The sequence below is a fragment of the Cnephaeus nilssonii genome (genome assembly GCF_951640355.1).
Source record: "Cnephaeus nilssonii genome assembly, chromosome: 10".
Taxonomy (NCBI): Eukaryota; Metazoa; Chordata; class Mammalia; order Chiroptera; family Vespertilionidae; genus Cnephaeus; species Cnephaeus nilssonii.
This window is the reverse complement of record NC_137081.1, coordinates 2,690,151-2,714,142: the sequence shown is the minus strand read 5'-3', so window position 1 is coordinate 2,714,142 and position 23,992 is coordinate 2,690,151. Positions and strand designations below refer to the sequence as shown.

General features: G+C 37.4%; 1 protein-coding gene across 12 annotated transcripts in view; it reads right to left on the bottom strand.

Moving 5' to 3' along the window:
* The window catches only part of PMS1 (PMS1 homolog 1, mismatch repair system component), a 124,227-nt gene that overhangs the window by 86,582 nt on the left and 13,653 nt on the right, over window positions 1-23,992 (bottom strand). For 10 of the 12 annotated variants that reach the window (XM_079782736.1, XM_079782740.1, XM_079782739.1 and 7 more), the window contains 3 exons: window positions 20,225-20,327; window positions 13,842-14,005; window positions 1,584-1,700 (listed from right to left, as the gene is read on the bottom strand). In XM_079782736.1, coding sequence (XP_079638862.1) covers window positions 1,584-1,700; window positions 13,842-14,005; window positions 20,225-20,327 — 384 coding nt within the window. The remainder of the gene's footprint in view (window positions 1-1,583; window positions 1,701-13,841; window positions 14,006-20,224; window positions 20,328-23,992) is intronic. The other 2 variants (XM_079782735.1, XM_079782743.1) reach the window with 2 other exon arrangements.

Sequence of the window (23,992 nt, the reverse complement as noted above, 5' to 3'; positions counted from 1 at the left end):
AAATGCTCTTAGAAATTAAACATAGCACTTTCAGAATAAGAAAAAAATTCAGTAGACGGGGTAAAAGAATCAGAAATCTCCAAAACTTACAGAAAAAAGAAAGATGAAAAATTTGAAACAAACAAAAAAAATAAGAGGTCCCAATCAACAACAGGGAGCTTTCATTAAAAAAACCCACAAAAACAAAAAAAAAAATATCAAAGAAGATAACCCAGAACTGGGGGGGGGGGGGGGGGGGGGGTCTTCAGATTCAGGTCTCACACCAACAGCTCAGCGTATTAAGCAAATGTATAATAAAAGACACACACCTACACATATCCTCATAAAAGTTATGAAGATGAAGGAAAGAGCCTAAAATTTTCAGGTAGAAAAATACATTGCCTTGCCCTAGAAAGAAAGAATTGAAATATATTAATCTTCCCATCAGCAACAATGGATGGTCAAAGATATTCAATGTCATCAAAGCTCTAAAGAAAAATTATTTAATCTAGAATTTTATATCCACCAGAGTATTAACAAGAGAAGGTGAAAAATAAAGTCACTTAGACATGAAAGTTTACCTCTGTGAAAGATACTTAAAGATGCATATCAGATAAATAAGAACAAATTCCAAAAAAGAGGAAGGCACGGGACACAAGAAATAATTGAAATAGCCAGTACGCCTATGAAAAGAAAGCCCAGGATGAGAATGCCTGAATCAATCAATCCAAATAGGAAATTAGTGAGTTCTGGGAACAATGAGAGCAAAAAGAATGGAATGAAATGGGTTACCAGTAGTAGCTAGGAAACGAAAAGATTTTATTGCTGAAAGATTTTATTGCTGACATAATAAAGTAAGTTTCTTCACTAAAAAAAAAGAGAAAAGAAAAAGAAAAAGAAAGAAAGAAAAACTTTTGGAAAGCCCAGAAAAATAAAAAATAAGATAGTCCCCATAGGAGGCAAAGAAAAACATGACAAATTTCATGTAATTGATGGGGAAAGAAACAAAGAGATTTCATTTAATTGGGACAATGGGAATATTCTCTATGCATGGCATAGAGAGACGTAAATCTGGATTTCTACAGAGGGGATGTAATTCTAGCACATACTTGGGTTTGCAATGAAGATTATTTCTAGTTGTAGTACTGTATACCCCATATATATTTTCAACTTTTAGAATCAATCTTCAAACCAACGGTGGAACACTTAAGAAATGGTTATGTAAGAAAACTGGTTATTAAACTTGGTAACATAAAAGTAGAGTTGACATGACTGCGAGGAAAGGGCAAGCAAAAATAAGACTGGGGTGTTAATAACCATATCCATTATAATAGGAACTCAAGAAACACTGTCTGAGGGTGACAGATCAAGAAAAGGAAGTTGGAGTATATATTTAGAACAAGAAAGGGGTGGGGGAGTAAAAGTTAAGAGTCTTTTTCTTTCATAGTGGAAAGTAAATAGATGACATCCTAACTTTAAAAATTTTTAAAAATTAATGTAAGTACAACAGTTAAAGGCTCTTGCCACCTCAAACCGGCAATATGGAAATAATGCAACCATTTCACGGGCAGATGAGGCTTGTCAAGACCATTGCTGCGGGGTACCTGAGCTTCCTCAGAGTGGTACTGAACGGGCTCCATGTTGCCCATGACAGCAGTCCCCAGGACAGACAGGAGGGCCATCTTATGATCTGAGACTCTCGTTTTCTGCCAGACAACTGCCTGGGGAGAAAAGACAGGTAACGTTTAATACCGTGTAGATTTACTACATTCAGTTTCAGTGGCGTTTAGAAGAGATGCATGGGAAGAAGAGATGCAGGAACAGGCTGACAGGGCTCTGGTTCTGAATTTTAGTAGCTATGTATGTTGCAGCATAAAACTGATTTCACTTCCCTTAACCTCGGTTTCCTCCTCTCCACACGATAACTAAGAATATTTACCTCCCAGAGTTGCTGGGAAATGAAAATATATAATGGAGGCAGACACATAAGGCAGTGCCTGGCATAAAACAGTTTCATTATGTACTAATTTCCTCCCTCTTCTAAACTTCAGAGTATATACTTCAGCGTATATTTATATTGAATTGTTCCTCTAAATAAGGTATTATTTGATTAATGATAGACAACTATTCTATAAGGTTTCTGTAAATAGCTGAACTGGAATAATAATTTGGAATGATGCATACTTTTAAAAATTACCTTCATAATTACCTGTTATACACAGAGAACTTACAAAAAGCTACCTGAATCTCATAAACTCAGAAGCTGAATAATGAGCTCCCATTTTTTCACTGCAAATATGTAGCCGGGTGGTTTAAGAGAAACAGGGACGGAAGTCTGGTTGTGAAGACCCTGCTCTGTGTGATACTGCAATTTCTCCAGTTAACTACGGTCCAGTTATAGCCACATCTCTTGAGAAACCGTCAACACAAGTCCATTCGTTCATTCAACAAATATTCCCTTACCCTCCCAAATCCTGAGGAAACGTGTACAGGGCCCAGCAGAAAACATCGCCGCAACGTGCAGGGGCAGCAGAAGAAGGAGAGAAGACCGCAAAGGTGTAGCCACGGAGACAGAAGAGCCGCAGGACAGGATGGGGCACAGAACAAAGAAGTTTCTAACAAAGAAGTCCTATGTGACCAGTGTCAAGCAGCAAGTTAAGCACAGAGATGTGGCCATCAGGGGGACAGACGAAGGAGTATGAAATAGACTTGATGTGACATGGTGGCCGAGTGCATGTGAAGGTGAAGCACAGAAGAACCAGGCATGGACTGAGTCCCTGGTACAAGAACACTGTCAGGCGCCCAGCAGGGCCCAATAAACACCAATTTGTTGAAGGAGTGAGGAAATGGAGACATTTTTTTCTACAGAAAAATAACTATTGGAGTTGAAAACTAGCTCTTTGTTTTGAAAGATGAAGACTGCTGGTTGCCATACCATACACACGTTAGGAAGCATGTCTTAGTAACTAAGTAGTAATTTTGCTTTAGGAAATCCAAAGCAACCTTTGATTTTCTTTCTTTTTTAAAAATATAATTGTTTTGAAATATAATTCACACCTTTACAATTCACTCATTTTATGTGTACAATTCAATGGTTTTTAGTACATTTACACAGCTGTGCAACTATCACCATAATCCAATTTTAGAACAATTTTATCACTCCAAAAAGAAAGCCTGTACCCTTATCAGTCAATCCCATTTCTTCCTACTAAGTAATCACTAAATTACTTTGTCTCTATAAATTTGCATACGCTGGGTATTTCATACAAATGGAATCACACAATACACAGCATTTGTGAGTGGCCTCTTTCACTAGCACATGTTTTCAAGGTTTACCCATCAGTACTTCATTCCTTTCAATGGCTCCATTGGATGGACACACATTAGAATTGCCTTTCATCAGATGACGGACATTTGTTTCAGCTATGATGAATGCTGCTGCTAGGAGGACTCATGTGCAAGGTTCTGTGTGCCATGCTTTCGTTTCCCCTGGGTACATACCAAGGAGTGGGACAGCTAGGTAAGGCAGTCACTTTATTTTTTGAGGAACTGCCAGACTGAGATCTGCGCTGCCGGTGTGTTTGTGTTTGTAAATAGACAAAGAAGTGCTGTTTCTGCTACCAAGGCTGTTATTTTAAGCTACTCAGTAGCTAGTGCTTGAAGGGACAATATTCAAAATAACAGAAAGTAGGTCAAGTTCTAAATAATCTGCAACTGTACTGGAGTGAAATGACCCGCCTGCCCCTGCTTCATACGTTCCATATCACAAATTACTTTTAACAAAAAATAGTCTATAGCCCTAACCGGTTTGGCTCAGTGGATAGAGCGTCGGCCTGCAGAGGGAAGGGTCCCAGGTTCGATTCCAGTCAAGTGCATGTACCTTGGTTGCGGGCACATCCCCAGTAGGAGGTGTGCAGGAGGCAGCTGATAGATGTTTCTCTATCATCGATGTTTCTAACTCTCTATCCCTCTCCCTTCCTCTCTGTAAAAAATCAATAAAATATATATTTTTAAAATAGTCTATAAAAACTTATTCACCAAAAAATTTACCTTTACAAAGCTATGCTAGCTGATACTGACATACATATATAGAAAATATACTTAAAATAAAGTAGTAAAGGAAGTATTTTAAGAAAACTTATGGTTCACAATTCCTGCTTTAAAGCCTGTGATACTTCTAATGTAAACATCATATTGTTTACTTTGTATTAGACTGATGCCTCAGGTGAGGCCTTAGATAGAAATCTTTGTTGATTAATAACACTGCTAGTAGTTCTGGAGCATTATTTCACAGCAGGCAATTATTGCATCAAAGGGGCTAATTTAGAAGCATTTTCTAAACTAGCCTTACAGTTGGGCTAGCAATAAATGATAAAGAGGTCTCCCAACAAATTCAATTTCACTATTAGGCAAAATCCATTATTAAAGAAATAAACAAAAAATATGATAATTAAAAATGAAGGATCTAGAAGAAACTAAATTTTTAAATACTACATTTTCTATAAATAGTTTTTAGTTTGCTTTTCCTACCATTTAATTAATCCTGTATTATTTTCTAGAACAGATATTCTCACTTCCTGAAGTTTTCATATATTTTTGCCCTTAGGCCGAAAGCTTAACATGTGCTAAAAATAAACACACATGCCCCCATATGTTTTCTATTTAGGTCACACAAAGTTGGAGCATCAAGATGTGCCAACTAAGAATCTGACTCTAGTCAGTATGATGACAGTGCAAAAAACACCTCAATCAAGAATATATTATTACATGCACACCATGTAGTTGATATATAAATATATCTTGCCACTGTTTCTACTTAATTACATGTACTATTTGAAGGAAATAAAGTTAGATGAGAATACTCAGTATTTAATTAGTACACCTCAAATGTGAAGGCAATCTGTGATAATGGGGAAAAGGATGCTGCACAGAGATGATGCACAATTAACTAGTAAAGGCAATGCCAATCAGACTGTCTGAGCAAAGGAGACTCCTTCAGTAATATGAAATAAAAAGTGTTCAGATTGGCCTAATTATGTGATAATTATATGCACAGATGGTCTAAAACGTTTTAACTACTTCCAAGGTCTTATAAATCGATATAACTGATCAGTATATCTACTCCTGCCTATGTATTTGTACTGACTCCGGTTCAGAAAAGGGCAGGGGCACAAAATATTATAGGGAAGATCAGTTTCTTCCACACTGGCAATCTGACAATGATTTTAGCTACAGAAGCTTATCACTAAGACAGTGTTAAACGTTTTGATTCAGTATAAAATTATGATTATTCCATCACAACATTAATACTAGTGTTAAAGAATATCACATTCTATTAACATAGTAAGTTATTATTTGGTTCTTGCTAAGTAGCCTGAGACTTTTTAAAAAAGAATTCTATCTTGGTAAAATATATTCAGCATGACTCTGAACTTAAAATCTCTTATTCATACTTTTATTTTGCTTAAATGTTTTTTATTTTATATTCAGTTTGTTAATAGAGTACACATAATTACTTCCCCTGAAAGTTACAAAGAAATTGGTAACTTTACCTTTTTTTTTTTTTGGGGGGGGGGGGGGGGAAGGTTGCTTATAAGAGCCAAGCAGATGAGAGATAAAGATGAGAGTAATTTTTTTACTTTACTTTTTCATATTTTTTTGTTTTTTGCACCATGTAAAGGTATGATTTATTTCAAAAAGAAAGTAAAAATTTAAAAACATAGTCAATCTTTGCATAACTTTCAAAGGGAGATGGTAGATACTCGTTGTTTGTGATCTTTAAAACAAGAGTATTTCCCATTGCTCATCAAATCTTGTCAGAGGTACATGAGAAATGTTTTCTTGTCTAGAGCCTCTTCTCTCCTCTGTGGAACCACCTAGCGCACTGACCCAGCTTCTTCAATTACACTACTACTAAACGCAATTGGACCCATCCTCCAACTGCCATGGGAATTACCTCATTTTGTTAGAAACTCCTTATTTTATTCCCTTTTAGAAATTTGCAAGAAATCCAAATTTCTGTGTAAGGTAGACAAGGTCCTTGGGAATGTGGGCCCAAGCAACTCCCCCAGCCTTCCCTACTTCCCCACACCATTTTGAGCTTTCTCTGACCTCTGATGACTCCTTGACCTTACATGTCCTGTGAATGCTTTTGCCTCGTCTTTCTCAAGAACCCATTCTAAGGCCTTTTTGAACTTGACCAGAGTCTAATAACTGCCTCCAGATTACTCGTACTTCTTAATACTGTTTACAGAAATTCTTCAGATCAGCTTTTCTAAACAACTCTTTAAACTTGCAAATCAAGCTGCTATTGCTTTACAACAATATTTGATTTCATCTTTTCCTCTTTTTTCTTACTGAATAGGGAACCTTATCTATTACATTTTGTTTTTCATAAGACTTTGCTTCTCCAAACTTGCCTTTACTTCTCCCTAACTCATTCTAAATGAAGCTACCCCAACCATCTCCTTTGCAATGCAACTCCATCCTCCATATGGCTCTCTAGCTGTTCTTTTCAGAAAAAGACCAATAATGGATAGAAAACCCAGATCAATAAATAATCAGAGGACCTGAATAACACTATGGACCTAACAGACCTAATAGACATACACCAATCACTCTTCCCCACAGCAGCAAAGCACACATTCATTTCAAGCTCATATAACCCTTTCCCCAAGGTAAGTCATGGTAGGTCACAAAACAAATTTAAGTTTGAAACATACCAAGCATTTTTTCTCACCACAATAGAATGAAACAAAAAATCAACAGCAGAAGAAAACTGGAAAATTCACAATATGTGGAAATTAAATAACACATTCTTTAAGATAAATAAAAATGAAAACATACCAAAACTCTTGAGATGCAGCAAAGCAGTACAAACAGTGAAGTTCATAGTTTACCTTAAAAAAAGATGTCAAATAAACAAGGAACTGGAAAAAGAACATCAACCTAAGCCCAAAGTTACCAAAAGAAAGAAAATGACAACGATTATTGCGGAGTAGAAATAAATACAATAGAAAATAGAGAGACAGGAAAAATAAAGCCACAAAACTAAGAGTTGGTTTATTGAAAAGAAACAAAATTGACAAACGCTTAGACTAAAAAAAAAAAAGGCTCAAATAAAATTAGAAATGAAAGCAGAGACATTACAGCTAACGCCACACACATAATAAGAATCACGAGCCTATATGAACACTTATATTCCAACGAACTGGATAACCTAGAAGCAAAGGCTCCATTTCTAGGAACATAACCTAACTAGTATCACTGCTTATCGCCTCCTATAATTCTTCCCTGTGACCACTGCCCAACTAATGGCCAGAGGTAACACACTGATCAGGTCACTTCCCTACTCCCAATTTTCTATTGAAAAAAAAAAAAGACAGCCAAGCATTCAAGACCCTTTGTAACCTAGCCCCAAATTATCTTTCAAGATTTATCTTCGTCTATTCCTTTATATAAAACTAGTGGCCCAGTGTACGAATTCATGCACGGGTGGGGTCCCTCAGCCTGGCCAGCGATTGGGGCTGATAGGGGCTGGCTGGCCGGGGGGTGGGACCATGGGAGGTTGGCTGGCCAGGGGGAGGGACTGCGGGAGGTTGGCCAGCAGCAGGAGGTTGGCTGGGGGAGTGCACTGACCACCAGGGGGCAGCTCCTGTGTTGAGTGTCTGCCCCCTGGTGGTCAGTGTGCGTCATAGCGACTGGCTGACGGGTTGTTCGGTCAACCGGTCATAACAGTTGCTTAGGCTTTTATATAGATAGAAGATACCTACTCACCTAAATTGACTTATTCACTGATTCTAAATGGGCTCTGCATTGTTAATGTTCATAATATTTCTCTATCTAGAATGATCTTGATCCATTTACCTGTATTACCAAATTCTACTGTAATAGAATCCCCCTATGGTGCACCCACCTTGCGGGAGGAGGCCCTAGGTGAGATCACTTTTACATGTTGCTTCTGCTATACTGAATCAGTAACACCTGTCATGTGACCCAAGTCAGCCTCCCTCCTCTTCTATAACTTTCTAGGAGTCCCCCAAAGGGGCAGGAACTGCAGCACCTGGAGATGTGCTGGAAATGTAGACTCGCAAGCCCTCCCTGACCTACTGAATCAGAATGTGCATTTTTAACAAGATTCTCAGGTAATCTGTACCCATGATAAAGTTTGTTTAAAGCACTGATAGGAGACCAGGAGGGAACTTGGACTACAGAAACACAGCGTGAATACTTGGAAGCACTAAGATTTGTGATCATGATCTAAAGTGGTACTAGTCAGGAGATGTGTGTGTTCTTCCAGCACATCCAGCTGTACAGGTTTAGGCACCAAGAAGAGAAAGAGATGGATTTAACCAGGATTTGGTTAGTCAAACAAGTACAGTTTAGTGAGAGAGGAGCAACAATATCGAAGGAGTTTCTAAGGAATGCTAATTATGGACCATGAACTGTAGCAGGGAAAGGAGAGAACTGAGAACAACAGGGACAAGAAACTGTTACAAGGCAGCAGAGTCAAGGATCAGAGGTCCAATGGAGTCTAAGACTGGCAGGGAGTTAGCTGGAGAGACGGAGGTGGTAGTCAGAGGTAAACTACTTAACACTGAAATTAATGGAGGAGGTGTAGTTTGGGCAATGACTAGGTCTATAGGGTAGCCACAGGAATTAGTGGCTGAGGCAGGGTAGAATAAAAATCACTGGAGGAGAGGGGTGAAAGATCTGAGACTCTAGAAAGACTACCTATGGGGATATTGAATTCACTATAGTGATAATAAGCTAGGAGTCTAAAGAGCAAGATTCAAAGCTGAATGACATTTTAGTCATTTAATCATCATTTAGATATTTAGTCCTCATTTGAAAAGGCTGCAAGGGATACAAGGTTCTCAGGAAGAGCCAGATTTCAGTTAGAGCAAGGAGGTCAAAGAAAAGGCTAAGGACACAGGAGATTTTACTTGACTTACCATGCAATGGGGCACTACAGGTGGCCAGGTGTGCGAGGCAGAGTTAGAAAAAGCATGATTTGTATGAGGAAGAGTCCAAGGTGATAAGGGATGATTTGAGAGACCCAGGCTTCTTGTGTTGACTGACAGCAACAGGAATAAAAACGTGATGATATTAGGCTGACAGTCCCAAAGCAGGGAACAGTTGCAAGATTCTGACTTTTAAGGTCTTGCCATGATGATGAGCTCTGGGAGGCATAGGAGAGAGCGGAGTGGTCTTATTCTGAGAGCGGAGGCCCTCAGAACACTTCCACCAGGAAGTCTTCCCTGACTGCTCTAGCCCAAAGCAAACGTTCTGTCCTCTCAATGTCTATAGTATTGATCGATACCATTCAACAACCACTCGACAAGTTTTCATTATTTCCATCCATTAAATGTTCAGACACTTCTGCAATATTTTCTGACTTACAGTGTAGGCTCTTTCTGAGTGCAGGCCATCACATAACTGCTCCAGAGCACCTACTCAAACTCTGAGTCTAGCAGCTGTGAAGAAGCCAAAAGGAGAATGAACGATGCATTAAATTAACGGGGATGGGGGGGGGGGGTGAGTGGTGGGGGGCTGGGTGAAGGTGGGCAAAGGGGAGCAGGAATGGGGACATCTGTAATAGTGTCAACAATAAAAATAAAGTTATAAAAACAAATAAATTAAAATCGCTCAGCTTCTCAATAAATAAATAAATAAAATATATCTAAAGAGGCATCTGCCTTCATTAAAAGAAACAAAAACAAAACCCACCCAAACTTTCAACATTGGAACTGAAGGAATAATTTCTTCAAAAGGAAGCATTTAAAGCACAGCCCTAACGTGAAAATTTCTCTTTAACTACACTGCCTCCACAACCCTAGCTGGGATTGGGAAAAGGGCGTGCCCCTTTAACACTGATCCAATTGTGGGCAAAGGACTTTTCCTTGATTCCTCATAGCACAGCTGAAACAAAACTGGAACATTAAAAAATATTGGAGGCTCCTCAGTGGATGGAGCGTCGGCCTGAGGACTGGGAGGTCCCAGGTTCGATTCCGGTCAAGGGCATGTACCTTGGTTGCGGGCACATCCCCAGTGGGGGTTGTGCAGGAGGCAGCTGGTCGATGTTTCTCTCTCATCGATGTTTCTGACTCTCTATCCCTCTCCCTTCCTCTCTGTAAAAAATCAATAAAGGATTTAAAAAAAAATACTGGAGTAAAAGGCTAAAAGATGCAAAGAAGGATAAAATGGTAAAGATGCAAAAAAACATCTTTGAATGTAAGGGACAGATTATAAATTACCACTTACTTACCTTTAATTTATAATCCAATAAACTAGTCCCTTTCTCATTCTTGGTCACCCCCACCCCAAATCTTTGAACATCACCCCAGAAGAGTAGCCTCCTAGGAAACCCCAAAACTTTGTCCAGTGGGAGCCACCATGGCCAGTTTCCTAGGTTTCTGTTCCTGACTAAGGCCCTGCCTCTTCCCAGATTGACGGACACCAGAGTCAACGCTTCAAAGCTATCAACATTCTTCCAAACCTCAAAAGTACAACTGATCCAAATAAACTTTAGCACTCATCACATGGAGGTGGGGTATGTGGGAAGTCATTCCTTTAATTACCTCTCCTTTGTACCAGTTAAAACCTTTTTATATCAATGATATCCAATTTAGCTTTTGCAATATCAGTGTGCTTCTAATTATGAAGACAAAAATTGAATTCCAAACAATTTTAAAAACTACAAACAATATTTTGGGCAAAAGAAATATTCACAGAAAAACAACAAGTATGAAGTATGAAAGTATCTCTTATCTGAACTCATACATTTAACATTATGTTCTGAACTAGTGATATATAGACTTACTCATGTACATATGAAACAGCTAAGAATAGTAAATTGGTTTCAGATATTATCACACTGAGAAAAACTTCTAATTATGGAAAATTACTTTATAAATGAAAATATATGCAGTGCGACTTTACAGGAACTCAGTTATTACAACTAAAGTTGAAAATTGTAGTGCTTGTCCTAAGAAATGGTTCTAGCATTTCTCCAAGTAATAAACTCACTGAGTCCACTTGTAAATTATTTCCCTTTGGCTGTCTTATTATTCAATATGCTTTCAAGGAACATGATGATGAAAGAAGAAAAACACCTCTTTCTAACATAACCATACTGGCAAGAACATTGACATTATCAGTATTCAAAGAATGTCTTGGCAGGTTAAACCTTCATAAAAAGAAGAAACACTATCTAATCCAAGATGTCAAAATAGCAATAGTACTTCTCATATTATGTGTAATGTGATTGTTTGCTTCTACAGCAAAAAATTTTTCAAAAAAGGAAAAGATGCCGACATTGCCATGTTTAAATTTTAAGCAAAGGCACAGACATTCTTCAGAAAAGCACATAAAATAGGATAAGAGTAAGCATGTTTAAAAGAAAAAGACTAAGATCAGAAGGGAACTCAATGTTAAAAAAGATTTAAGAAAATGTGGCAATGCTGTTTTTGGAAGTTTAACAATATTTTTTAAAATTCGAGGCACAACAGCACTATTAAGAAACAAAAAGTAGAAAAACAATTTGTACTAAGAGAAAACGGCTTGAAGATAGACTGCTTGCTGTGGCTTAGTCCGTGGTTTCCTTGTGTAGTAATAGCTAATGCCTAGGTTTACTGGGAGACTTCTGATGGTCTGACATACTGTCACTGCATAGCACTCTCAGCACACTCTCCAGGACTTGCCGTTACCGAAGGCCACGAGGGACTCGTGTTTGCTCAATGGAAGTTCAGATATGTTGCCCTCCAAAAACAGTAAGATGCAGTATAAAACCCTACTTTTCATTCCTTTTTTTTTTTAAATGTTTTTTATTTTATTTATTTTTTACAGAGAGGAAGGGAGAGGGATAGAGAGTTAGAAACATCGATGACAGAGAAACATCCATCAGCTGCCTCCTGCACACCTCCTACTGGGGATGTGCCCGCAACCAAGGTACATGCCCCTGACCGGAATCGAACCTGGGACCTTTCAGTTCGTAGGCCAACACTCTATCCACTGAGCCAAACGGGTTAGGGCTACTTTTCATTCCTAAAATACCTATACTGATGATCTTACAGTAGCTGAGAAAATAATATAAACTTATCCAAAGCTTATAAGGTGTGTGTGTGTGTGTGTGTGTGTGTGTGTATATATATATATATATATATTTGACTTTAAATACTCATTTTCATTATCTGAGGCAATAATCTTGTTTTATTCTTCGATTATGTTTTCTCTTACTTAACTTCTTCAGTTGTACTCACTTCTATAAATATATAGTTCCTATCTTAATATTTTTCCATCTTTTCCATCAGTTTTCTCTTCCTGATCACTATTTCTTCTGTCTTTGATCTTTTCTTAATTGGTTACACTCAACTTTTAATTAGTAAGCATCCTTTGGATCAAGAGGTCCTAGTGCTATTTCTATTAGCAGGACGAGCCTCCACCCGTTGCCATCCTGAGGAGCCACAGCACGGGAGAGCTGGAAGAGATCTCACGGTATCATTTGGTTGAGCTCTATGCCAGCAGGAACAGGTGGTTGACTATTCTTAATGTTTTTCTTTCTTTTTTTTTTTTTAATGACCAAAGACTTTTATCATAAATATTCTACCATAGCCTGGTTTAATACAAAATCTTAACAAGTAAAAACATGTGGAGTAGAAAGAAAACTGGGTGAAAACAGTTCTGACCTAAGCACTATTACTTACTAGAAAATAAAATTATTCCTTTGATCACTCTGAGCTTCAAGTTCCCCGTGCAAATAGAAATAATGCTGTCTGACTCACCAAGTTTTATAAGTGCTCTGAAGCCTGGAAAAGAACTGTATAAATACTAGAGGCCCGATGCATGAAATCTGTGCAAGAGTAGGCCTTCACAGCCGCCGCAGCGGCCTAGCTCTCCCTGGCTGCCTGGATCCCTCCCTCACAGCCCCGGGCAGCTGCCTGGATCCCACTAAGCAGGGCGGCTTCCTCAATCCCTCGGCTAAAGCCCCGGCTTCATCCGAAGGTCATCCGGAAGGACGTCCGGTCTAATTGGCATATTACGCTTTTATTATTATAGATAAAGTACTATCAAAATGGGAAGCAACAGAGTGTAAAGACCTGCACTCTGTAGGTATGTTAGTTTCAAATCCCATCACAATTTACTAGCCATGCAATACGGAGTGAAGTATTGGACCTCCCTGAGTTCATTTCAGAGGACAACTGCAAAACTGGTATGTCTACCTCACTTGATTGTTGATGTGGATTATAGGAGTTTAACGTACCTACACAGGTCCTGGCATTATGTGGCTTCTCAATAAATGTTAATTCCTTACTCCCCATCAGGCGTCCACACTTCTGCTGTGTGGTTCTGCTCTCCTTCCATTAACTATTTCAAGGTACATATGTGAAATTTTATGAAAAACAAAATAATCAGAAATTATGTAAGCCTTTCTTTCCCCTAAGATTCATCAAGCAGCATGAGTTCCTCATCAGTCCTGCTTTGAAAAATGGGAGAAAATAAGGTAGAGTTTCCTTTAAAAAATAAACTCTTCCAAAGAAGGAAGGGGTTAGAATAGAGGATGAAAAATGTCACTAAATTGTGAACTCCTTAAAGGAAAAAAACAAGTCTTTATTTATCTTCAGATTTAGGAAGCACAGAAACATTGCTTATGTGGAAGAGTCTGTTGGTGGGATCTCTGATCTTAGAAATTAAGAAATGAAAGATTCCATCATATTTTATATAGATATTAACAAAATAAAGACTATTTACTGAGATTAAACTAAACAAATGAGGACAAATTTTAAGAAGATTTAGATAAAATACATTGTCCCTTTAATATATCATATACCCAAAAAACCTTACAGAAATACAATAATGCATACCTTGTTATGTATAAAAAGAATCCTTAAGTCAGGTTTAAGTATTCCATAGCTTATGAGGAGATCTAGGACCTTTTTTATTTCATCTTTACATTTTTTAGTAGTTGAGTAAAATTGCTTTCTTACAGGCAGGTTCTTAAACAACCTTAAAGCAGTTACGGTTGTACCTGTTGGTAGATAAATAGAGAGCATATTTAGATGTGGAAGGAACTTCAGGTCTTTAAATCCATTTACAATCAGTAATTAACCCCTTCGATCACTGAAGGCCAGTCCTCCTCCAACTTTGGCCCAAAGATCAACTTTGCTATTCTGATTCTATGTTGCACTCTTCCTATTGTAACAGGACTGACCTGATAGGTGTGCTCTCCTCTATGTGGTAAAAGCAAGAATAATCTTATTTCTACTACTGCAAAGAAACATGGGCTTACCAGAATTTAGTATCTTAAGAATTCTGCTGGTATTCAAAACACCTCGGGATGATGCTTATTCTACAAAGTATATGTGATAACCTTAATTATTCCACTAAAAATTCTTATCTGAAATATCTAATTGCCTGGTTTGATTCACCCTCATCTTCTGAACAACAAATATTCAAAACAGGATATTTTTTTAAACTATGAATTTACTTAACTAAAAGTTGAAGACAGGTATAAAAATTTATACTGCTTAAATATCAGGTTATTAATTAGCCCTTGTTTAAAAAAAAATGAAATTAGGACCATTTTTCCTCCAAATTCTTCAGCATAACAGTTGTTTTAAAAGTTCTTATCTGCTAATTCAAATATCTGGGTCATCTGTGGATATGTTTATATCAACTATTTTTCTCTTGATTATGGATTTCATTTTCCTATCTTTGTGTCTCTCAATATTTTTATTTTCCCCAGACACTGTGCATAAAAGGACAATAGGTAATGAAGTTGGCAATACTTTCCCCCAGAGAAGGCACTTCATTTCCTCTGTCAAGCAGCAAGAGTATAAAGAGCGGATCTCTTCAATACAATCAGGAGTTTATCTGTGTTGGAGCGAGTTGCCCTTCATTTAGTTCCAGTTCACTCCCAGTTTCTAATGTTTTGAGGATGGAAATATGACTCTTACTCTAGCAAGGCTCGGAGACTTAAGCACTGCAAGACTTAAGATTTTTCTTTCTCTCTCCAGCTTAGTCCCAACTTTCTTCATCACTTGTTACTCAGTAAAAGTCCTGATGAAATCTAGGCATCTGAGGTGAACCAGCTCTGTATTAGAGGACCCCCTCTTCCAATCTGTCATGTAAGCTCCCATGTAACTACTGAACGTTCAGCTGGCTTCTCCGAGGATCACAAAAGATGCCCTGCCCAGCCACAGTAGGTCTGCTCTGTTGCCTGCTATGCCTCCAGTCTCAGTTAATGTTCCCAGGGATGCCAGTGGCCACTAGTTTCTTCTTGTCTAGGAAAGGGTCATCTTTCTCTGGAACTTAATTCATTTAAACTTCTTGGTGATAGTTCTTCAATGGTTTTTAAATAATACAAGTTTTAAAAATTATGTGCTTTTCTCTTCTTTGCTACATAGAGAGCAATGGTCTTTTGAAATCTTCTACATCCATCTTGCCTTAGGAATTTCTCACATGTCAAAAGTAGTGTATTTAAATAGTGCTGAAAAGTTATACTGCCATCCCTTCTGACCTACCATTTTCAAATTCAGATGTTCTTTTCTGAAAATTTTGCTAACTTTCCTCTTGGCAGCTGGTGGCTACTTTGTACTGTCATTACTTATTTACTCATCTGTGTTTTCCACTAGTGAGTTCCTTTGACAAATATAAGGGCATATACTGTAGCTGTGAATAGATGGTGTGAAGGAAGAAGGCAGGGAGAAATCAGTAGGGCAAAATGTTTATGAAAGGAAAAAAATATGCTAAAATATATGTTACATATCAGAGACTACAATATACCTAATACATGTTAATTGATAAATAATTGCTTTAGCAGCTAAAAATATTCTCTCAGAGTAAATTGAAAATTACCAATAAGCCAGGAATTATGTGTTGGAATAAAACTTAATGATGAAAAACTTCGCTGATTCCAAATGAAATATATAGCCTTAAAAAAAAAGTACCAAGTAATATTGGCCAATAGGGAGGAGGCTCTAGTATACTATCATATTTTACAAGAGAACTGCTCAGCTCTCTAACTTTAGCACATTCTACAAACACCAGCATGCAAGTGCAGCCTGTGGTATGCTCCCTGTCATATTTTCACATGATGCCTATGTTATGCCACTTACATAGGCAGGGATTTATGTCCCTCATGTAAAGAGGTATGATGGTTGCATATATCAGTTTCCTTAAACTATTTGATAAAATTCCATTCTCAAATTAAAAAAATCTTTCAATATATGCACAATCACACACAGCCGCAATTTACAAAAAACATGATGCTTTACTCTAATAACAGGGTAGGGAAAAGAAATACCTTGATCAGAGGATATTTAAATACACTACTTTTGACATGTGAGAAATTCCTAAGGCAAAAGAAGTATTAAAAGGTGTTAAAAGAATTTTTCTAGGAGGGTAAATAAATTTAGAAGCTTAATACTGATTATCTAAAGAGAACAGAAGTGATGACAAAAAAGATATGACTAAAACAAATAATTTAGTCAGAATACTTGGTAAAACAATTTAAAAGCTGAAGATTACATTTTATATTTCTTATTAATTTTTTAAATGTCTTAAAAGTGAACAGAAGGTAAGGGTAATTTTAAATGGCATACTGTTAAACACATAAATGATTTTAAATGGCTAAATTAATCCATAAAACAAATACCTACACCAGAACTGGAATCTCCAGTAAACTATTTTTAAACATTTTAAAATATATTTCTTCAAGGGGTAACAAATTTTCCAATGCCTAAAAAAGATTCAATTGTAATCTGCCCCTGCATCTACAGTTAGACTATCTACAGGTGCCATCCTACTAGATGATATGAGGAGTAACTGCTAAGTAAGGCTGTTACACCACAGCAGAAATTAATCTATGAGAACCCTAAATGCACAGGTATTAATTAAGATGGTTGAACTGTAGTTTTATCTTACACAGAAAATATTTAAATGGAAGCTGAATGACAGCTGCTGGTGAAATGTGAGTCCGTGATTCAATCACCCAAAAACTATCAGCGCTAAGGCAATATAAATGTAAAATGCTTTTGAAAGTGTTTGTGGATTTCAATAAGCTTGTTTTTTGTGCTGTTTTCCTAGCCAATAAACTGTAATTAGGAGAAAAAAAGCGATATATGAAAGGCAATTACTACTAGTTTAGCAACTACTAACTTTCCAAGTATGTTGTTTCTTAAGGTGAAAGAAATATTGTAAAAGATCAGGTTCATTAATTGACTGTAGAAATTCCTTACTATGCATACCTGATCTCACTTACTAAAAGTAGATGTAGGTCAGCAAGAAAAGAAAAATCAATCAGAAGAGAGGCAAAGATCCGAAGGTTTCCATATTTAAGAACTGTTATTTCACAGTTCTCATGGAGATGAATACAGGAAAGCATGAGAAATTTGAGTGATGCAAAGTCATGGCCATCCAGATTAGACTGGCTACTAGTAAGATAAAAATAAATACATTTAAGTTTTATAAGGTGACTAGATTACTTTAAAGTACTCTACTGGACAGCCACTCAAATAACTCCTAATGGTTTCCTAATTTGAACTTCTAAGAACTGGGGTCAGAGCATTTCTGGAGAGGAACCATATTTTAAAAGGCCTTCTCTCTGTCCTAATCTAAAAAAAAAAAAAAAAAAAAAGAAAAATGTTAGTGTGTTTTCTTAAGAGTTTCTATTAACTCCATGTATATACAAAAATGTTAATTTTTAATGGGCAAAACTAACAGTAACTAATTGGAGATTTATAAAAAAAGAAAGAATGAGAGAATTTGGCATCAGTGTTAAGGTACAAGAAAATAAATTTCAATGTAGAAAGACAAGGCATTTGAAAAAATAAATCCAATAATTTAACATTAAAACTGGAGGGAAGAGCCCTAGCTGGTTTGGCTCAGTGGATAGAGCATCAGCCTGGATTCGATTCCGGTCAAGGGCACATGCCCAGGTTGTGAGTTCTATCCCCCGTAGGGGGCGTGCAAGAGGCAGCCAATCCATGATTGTCTCTCATCATTAATGTTTCTATCTCTCTCTCCCTCTCCCTTTGAAATAAAACAAACAAACAAACAAAAAATCTGGAAGGAAGAAACCATAAAAAAAAGACTGATAAATTATATGGAGAAACCACAAAATTAAAAACGAATTTACAATACAAACTGGAGAAAAAGGGCAAACAACAACAAAAACACAAGTTCCTCTTCAGATCTAACAATTCCTTTGGACATGACTCCAAAGAGGTCATACCTTTAAAGTTCTCTCAACTTTAAACATCCTATTAGAAGTTAGCAGAATGAAAAAGATTAAAAAGATATGTGAAACACAAGCCTAAAGAGATTATCTTCCCCTTAAACAGTAGAGGTACTTAGAAACACAAGATGTCAATTAAAACACTATGAAATTATGTAAGTGTATAAAACACTAAAAAAATGAAACTAGACCACCAAATTACACCATACACAGAAATAAACTCAAAATGAATAAAGGACTTAAACGTAAGATGCGAAACCATAAAAATCTTAGAGGAATCCACAGGCAGCAAAATCTCAGACATATGCTGATGCAATCTCTTTACTGATACAGCTCCTAGGGCAATGGAAACTAAGGAGAAAATAAACAAATGGGACTACATCAAAATAAAAGGCTTCTGCACAGCAAAAGGAACCATCAACAAAACAAGAAAGCCCACTGCATGGGAGAACATATTTGCCAATGTTATCTCCAATAAGGGTTTAATCTCCAAAATTTATAGGGAACTCATACAACTTAACAAAAGGAAGATAAACAACCCAATCAAAAAATGGGCAATGGACCTAAATAGATACTTTTCTACAGAGGACATAGAGAAGGCCAAGAGACAAATGAAAACATGCTCAAAGTCACTAATCATCCAAGAGATGAAAATCAAAACGACAATGAGGTACCATCTCACACCTGTCAGAATGGCTACATCAACAAATCAACAAACGACAAGTGCTGGCGAGGATACGGAGAAAAAGGAACCCTCGTGCCCTGCTGGTGGGAATGCAGACGGGGGCAGCCACTGTGGAGAACAGTATGATGTTTCCTCAAAAAATTAAAAATGGAACCGCCATTTGACCCAGTAATCCCACTTCTAGGAATAAATCCCAAGAAATCAGAAACATCAATCAGAAAGGATATATGCACCCCTATGTTCATAGCAGCACACTTTACCATAGCTAAGATTTGGAAACAGCCTAAGTGTCCATCAGCAGATGAGTGGATTAAAAACCTGTGGTATATCTACACAATGGAATACTACGCTGCTGTAAAAAGGAAGGAACGCCTACCATTTGCAACAGCGTAGAGATAGAGAGCATTGTGCTGAGTGAAAAAGCCAGTCGGTGAAAGATAAATATCACATGATCTCACTCATATGTGGAATATAATGAACAACATAAACTGATGAACAAAAACAGATCCAGGGACAGGGAAGCATTGATCAGACCAGTCAAACCTCAGAGGGAAGGCAGGGGAGGGTGGGGGGAAAGGGGGAGAGATCAACCAAAGGACTTGTATGCATGCATATAAGCCTAACCAATGGACACAGACACTAGGGGGGTGAGGGCATGAGCGGGGAGGTAGGGGGGGCAATAGGGGGATAAGGAGACATATGTAATACCTTAATCAATAAAGAAAATAAATAAATAAAAACAAAAAAAAACTAAATGACCAATAGCAATAATTGATATATTTACTTGATTTAAATAATACAAAAAGGGAGGCAGTGGGTGAGGCATTAGATGAAACATTAGTAATGAGTTGATAATTGTTGAAACAGTGATGGGAACACTATTCTATCTACCGTGCACATTTTTTATGATCTCTGTAAATAAATATATTTTAAATTATTGGTTTAATCATACCTTGAGGGTATGGTTTATTAGTTTGATTACTAAATCAATAATGTTTTAGGCATTTCAATAAATATTATCCTTCATCTACAAAAGAGTCAATAGTAATCCAGCAAGAGTAAAACAACGCTCTGACAGTTTTTACAGAGGAGTAACTAATCCATGTTGTTGTTCGAAGTCTTTCACATAGTTCCTCTTGAGACCAATTCTAAGTACGTAGGGGACTGTTGGCTAAAGGACAGGCTGACTGTTCACTTGGAAGTTAAGTAGCTATTATCAGGCCCAAACCCAAAGCAATCAATATATTTAAATTTTAGGAGCAAGAATTTTTAACTAAACTATTAAGACAGAAAAGACAAAGCATGTAACAAAGCTACTCTCTTACCTTGACCAAGATGTGAAGGTTTTTGAGAAATTATGTGGCCACTGCCATCTAAAACATACTGGGTGCTAAAATTATCAGCAGCTGTCCTAGTTGTAATTAAAACCTGGAATTAAAAAAAAAAATCTAATAAAATTATGATTTTTGCAGAGGGCTCATTCTCAAGCCATATTTAAAATAATTATCATATATTCACCTAAGATTGAAAGGAGTTTTACTTATTAAATTCTTATGACCACTTCTTTTATAATACTCCTTAGAGCAGGGGTCCTCAAACTTTTTAAACAGGGGCCAGTTCACTGTCCCTCAGACCATTGGAGGGCCGGACTATAGTTTAAAAAACAAACTATGAACAAATTCCTATGCACACTGCACATATTTTATTTTGAAGTAAAAAAACAAAAAGGCAGAAACACCTGGCGGGCCGGATAAATGTCCTCGGCGGGCCGCATGTGGCCCGCGGGCTGTAGTTTGAGGACACCTGCCTTAGAGTTACACTAATAAGCAATAGGTCAGTTTATAAATTTTTATGTTAAATTACTCATTTAATATTTTGCTCTACATAAAACAATCATTTAAATCATAATACATGAAATGGCTACTTTTATTATATGTATTATGTGACTTATGCCTGTAAAATGAAATACTTCAAATGCATTAAGAAAACTTGTTTTTGTTGGTAAATTATCCTTTTGTAGAGTGATCATTCCCTGCACTTCTGTATTTCAAGTTAATGGTTCAAAAGAATAAAAACAAATCAACACACATATGTATGGCCAATTTGTTTTTAAACCCAAGCTTTGAACTCACTGTTTAAATGTAAAATTTTTATTAATTAAAAAAAATTTAGCATTAAAACATGTAAGTATAAAAAAGGATTTAATTCAGTATGAAACATTTCCTAAGATGTTACAGTCATAGAAATATAAACTTAAGCAGGTGTGCACGCTCCCTCAGCTTTCTGTGTACCTCTCGTGAGATTAGTAGGCGAGTATAACAACAGCAAACCATATCCCTGCCACAAAATGCTATAGGTGGGGAGTGGGGATGCTGGCAAGTAAAGCAGGTGGATTCAGAAAAGGGTAGCCTCCTCATACTTCTGGTGCACAATGCCAACCCAAAACTAGAAGCAATCTTTCTTGGCCATCCTTAGACTGAGCACAGCTGATCATCTTAAAACTAGAGGCCCAGTGCACAGAATTCGTGCATGGGTAGGATTCCTAGGCCTGGTCAGCAATCTGGGCCAATTGGGGCCTTCCTTCATTCTGAGCCCCCTGGTGGTCAGCACATGTCATAGTGAGCAATCGAACTCCTGAGGGAACAATTTGCATATCAGGCTTTTATATATATAGATAAATCTATATAATTAAGGAAAAAGCCACGAAGATCCAGGTCCGCTGCTAGAAGTCAACGAGGTCCAGTTGAGTCCACATCTGATGGTCCTGTCACCCTGTACTAGCCATGCACTGATGTACTGTAGGCCACATGGCTCTGTGGCACATGTGGGTATCCCGCAAGCAATTGCTAAGTCACAAGGAAAACAGTACAGCTTCTCTAGCTGTCAGTACTAGTTCAGGCTACTAGCTTCTCCACGAGGGTGATAGCTATAAAATCCCGACTAGGGGGATTGCTCCAAAGCTGCTACTTCTGTGATAACTGTTCTCTAATCATCTAACACAATTATTTTACTTCTTCCAAAAATACATTCCATGGTTTAAAAGTTGTATAATTTAAAATTTTTCCTGATAACTAATCTTAGTTTTCCTGCTACGTCACAACTCCACTGTGCCCAAAAGTGATTTCTTCTAGTAAAGTTTGTCAAAATAAAGAAGACACACTGCTAGATATTTTCTTTGTCTCTAATTACTCTATGATTGTCCCTTTAAAAACAATTCTACATTTAACCAACCACTTCTCCAAAATGCCAAGGTCAACTGAATTCTATTTCTATTCTCCAAAGAGCTGCCACCTGACCTAAAGTTGGTGTCACTGAGCAAAGGCAGCCCTGGAACTCTGAGTTCTAGTTCTATCTCTGCCAGTGGCTTGCTAGATAGTCCTGAATAAATTACACTATCATCTTTAAGGGGAGGGTGATGATAAGATGAAGATGATGCTAATACTTTATAAGGTTACACGGGTTTTTGCTTCAACTACGTCAAAGTACTTCACAGATATTATCTTGTTCATCTTCAAAACATTAATGAATAGTAAATATACTCCAGCCTAGATGAATAAATTGAAGTACTGAAAGGCAAAATAGGACCTAAGAGGTCATAATGTAACATTTATGTTAAAGTAAAAAAATAGAACACAGTATTATTTCCAACATTAACATTTAAAAAATTAGAATGTGCAGGGTACTAGGAAAAATTATTTAGATAAGAAATACTCTGCAATTCACTACTGAAGACAGTGAAGGATAAAACGTATAAGCATGTTCCACAAATTCATGAAATACAGTGTGTTCTTCAGAGGAAGGAGTTGTATTTCAAGAGTTCATTTCATCATATGACCCTGTGTCCTGGGCAAGAACCTTTTTCTTGGACCAGGCACAGGTTCAGAATGTGTTAGCAATCCAGTAGCTAGCATTTGAACCCGCAGTAACTCCACCTCAGAAGCATCTCGAATATTACAAATTATTACTGGTGCCTCTCACCGGAGATACTGAGGAACTGTGGCAGTGAATGAATCTAGTGGTGTAAACAAAAGAAATTTAAAAATTTATTCAAATAATTTTAAAAGAAGTTTATTATAAAAGGAGAAGTTTTAGAAGTTCTTAGAGGACGTTAGCGGTTTATTACTTACCAGTTATTAAAAACTAATTCTGGTTCAGTTACGGAATTTCAAGAAATTATAGTACTATTACAAAGCTAAAGTTACAAAAAATCATTTACAGTTTAGATAAGCACAATTTTTTCTCAATGTTTTAGATAAAATGTAAATTAAATACTTAGAATATATCCTGGTAATTCACGCAAAGAAATCCTCCCTTGACAAAAATTCATTTAAGATAATTATGTCATAAATTTTGTTTTTGTTTTTACTAACTTTTGGAAGAATGCCACACAGGAACATGGTCTGAAAAATAAAGTTAATGATCCTCGTGATTCAACTGAAATGTGGGCTTTGCCTGGATGACTGACATGTCTTTCTCCTACTGTGTGAGCGTGCCTGCTGCCTGCCGTGCAGGGCTGAACGCTACCAGAGGCACTCTGACGTCAGAACCCTCTCCCAGACACTTCACTGTGGGAGAAAAGCAACAGGCGGATCTTGCCTCCGACTTTTTCATTTTCAGCCGGGTTCTACTACCTGTCAGGAGGTTGGTTTAGGAAGCAGAAGCGTCACAAATTCCTGTGCCTGTTCTAACTAAAGCTCTGCCGCCATGGCTCTGAAGGACATAGAAGGTACCTACACCTCGGAGCAGGAGGCAGGTCATCAGGATGCGAGCAGGGGCTCCCTCTGCCTTTCACAGCTAAGTGGGCCCACTAAAAGGGAGTCTCAACTTCCCTCTTCACCACAGAACAACTTCGCTCCCATTCTGTCCCCTGTAAGCCATGGAGGGTTAATGTAATATAAAACTGCAACAAGTCTACAGATCCCATATTAGCTCATCACAAAATTATGTTTGGTGAACGTGACAGGTCAGAATAATACCCAGCACACTGTAACTTCTTTAAGAAATGTTGGCTGAATGAATCAATAAACATGAGTATATGCAGAGCATGGCTGGCAATTCTAATTCTTCTGAGGGAAAACCAAAAGGAAAAACAT